This window comes from Pyxicephalus adspersus, chromosome 2 (assembly GCF_032062135.1).
Source record: "Pyxicephalus adspersus chromosome 2, UCB_Pads_2.0, whole genome shotgun sequence".
Lineage (NCBI taxonomy): Eukaryota > Metazoa > Chordata > Amphibia > Anura > Pyxicephalidae > Pyxicephalus > Pyxicephalus adspersus.
Window position 1 is genome coordinate 68,865,803 of NC_092859.1, and position 9,118 is coordinate 68,874,920.

A 9,118-nucleotide genomic window follows, 5' to 3' on the forward strand; every position below is an offset into this window, starting at 1 on the left:
GCTTTAACCCCGCGTTTTAAAGCCTCAGGTTAAATGCTGGGGAAAATGTCCGTGTAGATGTCCCTATGCAGGCATTAAATGCACACACTCACTAAAAATTTAATTTCTTTTTTGTAGTCAATATATTAACCCGAATAAGCAAGCATTGATTAAAAAAAAAAATTCAAGTAATAGTGATCCCAGTATAAAAATATTAAAATGCAAAGCTGAATAGTAACATGTCAATAAAACATTTGTTTTTCAGTTCTAATTTCTCATTTTAGTTTGTATGCAGTGATGATAAAATCAGTTGTGTTTGACATATGAGCTTGACTTCTTTTTATGGCAGATGGATATACAGTCAACCCCACATTATCTGTATGGTTCTTTGGTACCCATAAGAACTGTGCTGGTATTTTGAGAAAACAACCCCAGCTGTCCCCCTTTCTTTGAATAATCTCCCTCTAGGGCTTAGGGGCTATTTAATTAGAAAGCTAATATGCTCATGCTTTTTTGCCATCCTAATACCAATCTATATTCTTCAAGACTCCTCTATGATCCTCTGAATTTATTAGGAGAGGAACTAGTTACTATGCATTCATTGAATAAAATAGAGACTCAATAGAGACTCAATAAAACTCATACTGCTCAGTCAAGTTAGATTGACACTAATGGAAAATACAATAAAACATGTTGTACTCACAATATGTAACTTACTGTTCTTACTCTGATTTCCTCTGTGCTGAGCATTTAACCTGTCAGCACAACATACTCCTGTCTCACACCTAATGAGGACCTGTGTTCAGATTATGGATTTTCAAAAACGTGTACTTTCTTAAGATGCAGTAGACTACCGTAAAAACAAATGATTCATAAATTCTGTAGCTGGTGGCACTGTGGGGAAATTCATCCACAAAGTTCAAGGTTTTCTTTCAGTTTTCTTTCAGTCAGCTCACACTTTTAGTATGATATGGCTACTTTCCAGCCTTCTAATCTTTATTCTAAACACTGATCAAGTGTTATAAGAAAGCGGAGCAGGGTTAGAGCTCCAGAGAAAGAATCAACAGACTTCAGTGCTTCTGGTGTGTCATTTGATATCCAATTCCAGTCTGCACTGGAACTCCAATTTAACATTAGTTCACTCATTTCTAGCTACTAGTTTTTTACATTGATTTTCTTGCATTTTAAGAAAAGATATGTTATTATGATATGTATTCATTAAAGTTTCTAAACCTATTACATCACTAGACAAAAAAAATTGAAAGCTTTCATTATTTTTACAAAGGTAGTTTGTGCATACCTTGTAGACAAATCCATCTGGGCAGCTGTGATCATATGTGAAGGCTTTGTACACCACAAGGAACACTATGCAGGCAAGGAATGCAAGTGCCAAGCTTATGAGGATTGTGACCTGGAAGGAAAAGAAAGTAAAATATTATGCTCTTTCCATGATGTAAAAAGCTTGCTTTTGTGAAAAAAAGGAAAGATGTTGTACTGTCACATTCAAGATAAAATTATTGGGTCATTTTGAAGTATGTGTTTGGCAAATACTTCAATGAAAAAGATGTTGTTTTCAAGTGGCTGTTTTGCCCATGGGATAGAAAAAAGGGACATTACGGTACAGAAAACATTACAATCAATAGGAGGAAATTGACAGCTTCCCTCTTGCACAGCCAAGGAATGAAGACAAGTAAGCATCATTAGGGCCTGAGTGTTCTTTCTGATCTTCCTGGAACCTGACATCACCTCTTTCTTTGCAGGGCCTTTTGATAATGCACCATGAATTAAATTACACAGAGCATCTCAAGGTTTTCAAAGGATAGAAAGCTTTTCAAAAGGGTTTGTGCTTTCAGCCCATCTGCTCATGAGCAGAAAATGTTCTTTAAATCTTTCAATTAGGAGGTCATATAGGCCTAGTCAATCCACCCCTAGCACAAAAAAAGTCACATTCTTGCCCTAATAAGCCATTAAAGAGCACCTAGCCAGCTCCTGAAATGCATTTTAGATTCATTTACCTTAACCAGAACCATTACTGTTCCTTTTAGAAAAGTCACAATGGAGCAGGGACAGTATAAGTGCCCAACGGGCATTTGGTTGCTCTCCCAGACCCCTAGTCTACCAGCCATTATTACCTCCTTGAAACAGGTACTGTATATTATAGGGCTCAGGGCTGTTTAGGGCTTAGAAAACTGATGACAAGGGGGTACTTGTTTTACCAGAAGTGGCTGGTAACCACTTCTGGTAATCAGCCACACAGTGGCTACAGTGACTGGTAACCAGCCAGTGTAACCAGTGTGCCCCAAACCTTCTGTAAAAAAAACAACACTGCACTTAAATCTGAAGCAGTATTGGCAGTCCCATTGCAATATGTCCTCTTTATTCCTGCTGACAACTAAAAAGTTTGGATTTTCTCTTATGCTTAGTCTTGGTGACAGTGGTCACTGCTACAAATAGACAGAGTAAAGCAGTTTTTTTGATATATTTGTAGGTATATGAAGACAATGATGTTCCCTTATTTGCTTCCTGCCTAGGAGGAAATAAATAATATAAATCAGAAATAACATAGACAAGCTTGACACTACATGCTTAGAAATTCACAGTTGTGTTGTCATGTCAAGAGAACAGTAGGAGAACACTATATTTCTGGTACATACACAGTTACTATTCTTTACTATTTGGCTTTGTAAACATAGTACACATGCTGAACTACAATTATCAGACAACTATTGTCATGTACGAAGAGACATGACCACTAGGTTGCGGTCCTTGGGCACACCAAGGTGGGCAAAACACAGTACCAAAGCAAGGTAAAAATAGGGAATAACTCCTATATTATTGAAATCATTTTCAGCTAATTTGTTTCTGACCCAGTTACTCAATCACATGTGAAAGTTTAAAAGAGGTGAAGATCAAATGATACTTATCATTAGCTTTTAGCCAACACATCTAGTTTCATCTGAATTCTTTGTCTGGAAAAGTAATTAGAGATATTTTATCTCTTATTTTGGCCTGAAGCAACTTATTCACCTTTTATTAAGCAATTTTGACTTGAGTTCTGTTCTGCTCTTAGCACCCCATAATTGATTTTTCATTTCAATATACATATATAACACTACACTCCTGGACAGTGGCCAATGCCTAGAAGCATGTGGAGAATAAGAGGTCATGCACTTCTCTATAGAATTCAACATTAGAATTAAATATTAACATTTCAATGGGGGAGAAACCATTTTATGAAACGATCCAGTAAAACCACTTAGACTGTTAAACAGCTGGCTTTTTTGTCCTTCCTGTAAAGCTAGCAGGTTTCTTCTCATTACTAAACTACAAGGCAAAATGTTATAATCAAGATCATAGACCATGATAATTTTTCAACTAATCACCATCATATATGGTATAACAAAATATATATACAGGGCTAAAGCATAGCTATTACTCCTGCACATCCATAGGTTGCTGGGATGGAGGCCTGAAGCAGCATGGGCAATCATGGTGGCATCGCTTGTCGCAAGCAATCCTTCTAGTGGACTACATAACTGCTTCTGCTGCCCATGTTTCCATGTTGCCTGTGGCTGCCAGGCATGTTGCTTTCAGTATTTTTTTTATTCACAGCTGTATGTCGGGCCATAAACAAAGCCTAGACAATTATGCTGCTCCCCATCAGCACCACACTCTCCACACTGGCATGACCCAGGACATTAGGAAATGAGGGGAGACAGCTAGCTATGCCAAAAAAGTATATGATTTTGTGTGTGTTTAAGTATCTATTAAAAGTGTATGTGCGTGTGTGAGCACTAGAAGTGGGTTTAGAAGTCACAGTCACAACATTATATATACATTTTGTTGAATTACATATTGAATGAAGACAGATATAAAAAATGTCTCTGTTGTATTTACTAAATGTAACTTTCAACATCCAAGTGAAAGATATATTACTAAAAGTTCAGTAAAAGATCAATACAGGATCACTGGGATAAATAATCACCTCCCTCCTAAAAAAAACATTTGTAAACTCAATCGTCCTAATGACCTTCTTCATTGCACACCAAGCTTCCACCTGTGATCAGTTGCAATCATTTTGATTAGTTCAGCATAAAATCAGCTATTCCTAGAGCATTCCAGTGTTTGGTACTGCCATCTGTAATCAACTATGAGTATCAAGACATTGTCAAAAGATCTCAGAGATACATTTATGGTCAGGTACAAGTCAGGAAATTCCTTAGAAGTACAGTAAAATCTATGATTAAGAAGTGGAGAGTACTGGTACAAGGGCCACAATGTACAGGACAGCTATGGGTGGTCATTGTGTGCATGTGACAACACTATCATAAGTGTGCCACAAATTTAACTTGTATGGGAGGGTTACAAGAAAAAAAAACATTGCTCAAAAAAAGGCTACATTGAGCTTTACCATAACGAACCTTGATCATTTTGAGGCCAAGTAGAAAAAGGTGTAATGGTCCGATGAGATTTGACCTTAACATTTGCCCGTACTTTTGGCGAAAAAAACAATATATCTTATTATTCAAAAAACACTACACCTACAGCATGGAGGTGGTATTGTCCTGGTTTGAGGTGGTTCTGTGCGGTAGGGATTGTGGCGTTTTGTCAGAATCCCTAAAAAAAATGAATGGGAAAATACTTAAAAATTCTTGAGGAAACCTGTCAATAGGAAAAAGCTTCAGCTTCCAACAAAACAATGACCAAAGTACACACTGTGGCTGAAAAAAAAGGCGGAGAAAAAGGTGAATACCTTTACATGACCTAGCCAGAGCCAATACTTACACCCTATTACACCAATTACTTCATTCATCAGTCCATAGCACATTGTTGCTAAAGGCCAGGTTTCTGTTGTTATGTTTCGTAGCATAATGTAGTCTTGAATTAATATTATTTTAGGACATCAAAAGCATTTTTCTGACACATCTCCCATACACTCTAATTTTGCATTTATTTTTTGTAGATACATGCAGTTTAAAGCAAACTGCTTGAAGAATTATCTGCAAGTAAAAGATCAATACAGGATCACTGGGATAAATAATCACCGCCCTCCTAAAAAAAACATTTGTAAACTCAATCGTCCTAATGACCTTCTTCATTGCACACCAAGCTTCCACCTGTGATCAGTTGCAATCATTTTGATTAGTTCAGCATAAAAACAGCTATTCCTAGAGCATTCCAGTGTTTGGTACTGCCATCTGTAATCAACTATGAGTATCAAGACATTGTCAAAAGATCTCAGAGATACATTTATGGTCAGGTACAAGTCAGGAAATTCCTTAGAAGTACAGTAAAATCTATGATTAAGAAGTGGAGAGTACTGGTACAAGGGCCACAATGTACAGGACAGCTATGGGTGGTCATTGTGTGCATGTGACAACACTATCATAAGTGTGCCACAAATTTAACTTGTATGGGAGGGTTACAAGAAAAAAAAACATTGCTCAAAAAAAGGCTACATTGAGCTTTACCATAACGAACCTTGATCATTTTGAGGCCAAGTAGAAAAAGGTGTAATGGTCCGATGAGATTTGACCTTAACATTTGCCCGTACTTTTGGCGAAAAAAACAATATATCTTATTATTCAAAAAACACTACACCTACAGCATGGAGGTGGTATTGTCCTGGTTTGAGGTGGTTCTGTGCGGTAGGGATTGTGGCGTTTTGTCAGAATCCCGAAAAAAAATGAATGGGAAAATACTTAAAAATTCTTGAGGAAACCTGTCAATAGGAAAAAGCTTCAGCTTCCAACAAAACAATGACCAAAGTACACACTGTGGCTGAAAAAAAAGGCTGAGAAAAAGGTGAATACCTTTACATGACCTAGCCAGAGCCAATACTTACACCCTATTACACCAATTACTTCATTCATCAGTCCATAGCACATTGTTGCTAAAGGCCAGGTTTCTGTTGTTATGTTTCGTAGCATAATGTAGTCTTGAATTAATATTATTTTAGGACATCAAAAGCATTTTTCTGACACATCTCCCATACACTCTAATTTTGCATTTATTTTTTGTAGATACATGCAGTTTAAAGCAAACTGCTTGAAGAATTATCTGCAGAGTCTGCAATTTTAGGGTTCTAATTGGCTTTTAACGGTTACAGCTCTTTGAGCATTGCCCTTTACCCATTTTACTTAGAAAGCCAGGCTGTGATACTTACATATGTTTCATATATTTTGAAAAGATTATACATTGATGTATGTCAATAGAACAAAATATAAATGTACTGGTTGTTCCTGCCTTTACAGTTGTAAAGTTGTGCCCTTGTATTCTACCATTGCCTTAGGACAAGCACACTGCAGTATGCAGCACAATGCTGGTTCTGATTAAACACAGCAATGCTAACATAAAAGGCTAGAACTCACAGTTCAACTTTAACTTTTAAGGTGTGTTTTAAATTTTAAGGCTCCTGTCAAGCATTTAAATTGTATAAAAAAGACGAAAGACATTACCTATTGTTTAAAAAGTACAAATATATACAAATATAAATTGTTTAAACAATTCAAATATAATTTGATTGTGTCATAGCAATAAGGGTTAGCAGAAGTAGCAAATGATACTGTTCTTTCAGGTCAGGTTCCTATGTCAATTTAGGAATACATCTTCTCTCCTTACTGCATCAATGGAAGCATAATAACAATATAGATAGTAGAGAGAATAGGCTTTCATGTTTGTATGGTGATACATATTTACATGTTGGACTTGCTTAGGGTCTCTGGTTTACATGTATATTGGATAGGGAATATGTTAAGGTATATACTACTCAAATCCTGTCTAATAAACATCTGCAAAGAGTAGATATGTTATAGGAAGACCAGTAAACCAATAATAAGTAGACAAGTAATCCAATACCATGTTACCTTTAACAAAACTTCCTTTTGGTTTTGGTAAGGTCTCAACATATAACCACATTGCAAAAAGCAATGGTCTGCGATTTTTACTTGTTTAGGTCATTTACGAATAAATGTCTGAGTATGGGTGACCTAGGTTTTTAAAAAACAAAAAACAAAAATGAACTATAAACATTTAACATTTCCAATAAACTTTTCCAAAAAAAGTATGATAAGCAATAGTCTGCTGTGAAAATGGTTGCAAGATAAAAGGAGACAAATATCAGAACAGACAAATTGCAATTCTAAATCTTCCATTAGGGATGATCATTTTTCTATATGTTCTCTATATCCCCTATATTACTTTTCTAAGTAGCAGTTTAAAGTCACATAGCTTGACTGAATGAAAGCTTTCTTCTTGCAAGAAATTTGCCTAAATATATGTAGTCCTATAGATGTATTACATCAAAACAGGTTTGAAGCATTTCTAACAATGAATAGGACAAAATGCTCTCCCAGCTTAATCATGTGAAAGTTTACAAAAACAGGTCCCCTTTAAATTACTAAAATATTTATTTAATTGCTTTAACTGAAAATAATATTTTATCAGTTGTTAACACAGCCATTTTTATCGAAGACTGACTTTTGGAACCACAAGTGAGTTAGCTTGTTCAACTGCAGGCCAGGTAATCAGAAATGTTAATAAATGCATTTTTACTTTTAGGAAAGAATACAATTTGGCTAAGCTTCTTTTGTGCTAAGTCAAACAAATGTTCCAGAAGTGTTAATCTGTCCTCCCGCACTTTGAGTAATGATACTGAAAAAGTACAGTACAATATGTCTAAAAAGGGTAAGGGGAAACCTGTCATTAATCTTAACACTCACTGTAAAAAATGATGAAAATTGAGTTTTCCCTAAAATGAATTTAGTTAGTATGAATAATATAATCCAATTGTGCCATGCATTCACAATGAATATAGCATTTCTAATTAAACCTTATACTTACATCACACACACTCATTAAAACAAATTGCTTTATATTATTCTTAATGATTATTTCAACTTACCTTTGATTCCCCTCAAACAATATTATAAAAGATTTAAAGAGGATTACATTCCTTATTTTTGGATACAATAGGCAAGGAATATAGGCTCAGAGATCCACCCTCACTTACATTACCAGTAAGAATGGTTTTATTACACTGGGGGTAATTTTGCAACAGGGATGCAGGCATAAATAAAAACCTGATGGGGTTTGAGTTTTTTTCAACTCTACTTAAAATTATTTTAATTTCTTTTTATGCTTTTTTTTTATTTTACTTTAGTTTCTGTCTTGTGGAACCATTGTCACTAGTTCTAATGATTGCTTACTCTATCCAAAACTGAAAAATATTATTGTGGCTAGTTGCAAACATTAAAATGCTCTTGAATAGAAGGTCACTGCAGCTTTAAAGGGGGATACAGCTGACACATTGACCATGAGTTGACAGACTAGCTGGCTATACTAAAGTACACAGCAAGGAGAGTATTCTGCAAATGGTCTTAACACACAACATTTTGATGGAATCTGTATTTCAATCAAATGGTCTACGGTGAATAAAATGTAGTTTAATCGCCTGCTACTGAAGATCACTAATGGCTGACGAACACTAGAATACAGGGAATGTTCAAGATTCATTTGCATTTCACTCCATTTGCAGCAGAGCGCAAACAGACAACATGCAAGCTCTATGCAACAACATTACACACAAGCAAATCAAGTAAACATGTCCTATCAACTTGCATCAACCAACATGTTCTGCTGCACATAAACTGGTTTATGCAAATAGGTTGCTTGCATGATCGAGCTAAAAAGCATACCAGAAACAGGTTACCTGCTTTTTTTTTTTTTAAATAAGCCAAAGACATTTCCAAGACAACATTTGTATGGGCAAATGCTAGATAAGAAAACAATAGGAACCCCTTTAGGTTCATTTTAACTTAGTGCTCACCAGTAGCATACACAGTACCTAATTTCATTTCTGTTGCTCTGTTCAGCAGCTGAGAATTAAGGGAAATCCTGTGTGAGTCACTCGAGTCTGATGTGACCACAGCCTGTCCATTGCCAGGCGCTACAAAATGGTTTTGGTCTACAGAATACAGAATGTTTCCTCTTTTTTCCAACTTTTAGTCTGTGTTCACTTACAATAGAAGTCACACAATAATTAGGTGCTAAGTAAAGAGGGATGGATGTTGAAAGCATTTTAAAAATTTGGCATACAGCATGTACTTCAACTGCATGACCTGTAACCAGGGATACCACC

At 35.8% G+C, this 9,118-nt stretch overlaps 1 protein-coding gene across 1 annotated transcript in view; it reads right to left on the reverse strand.

Moving 5' to 3' along the window:
- NSG2 (neuronal vesicle trafficking associated 2) overlaps nucleotides 1-9,118 on the reverse strand; it is a 45,489-nt gene that overhangs the window by 2,533 nt on the left and 33,838 nt on the right. Inside the window, exon 4 of the mRNA XM_072400938.1 lies at nucleotides 1,280-1,390. Coding sequence (XP_072257039.1) covers nucleotides 1,280-1,390 — 111 coding nt within the window. The remainder of the gene's footprint in view (nucleotides 1-1,279; nucleotides 1,391-9,118) is intronic.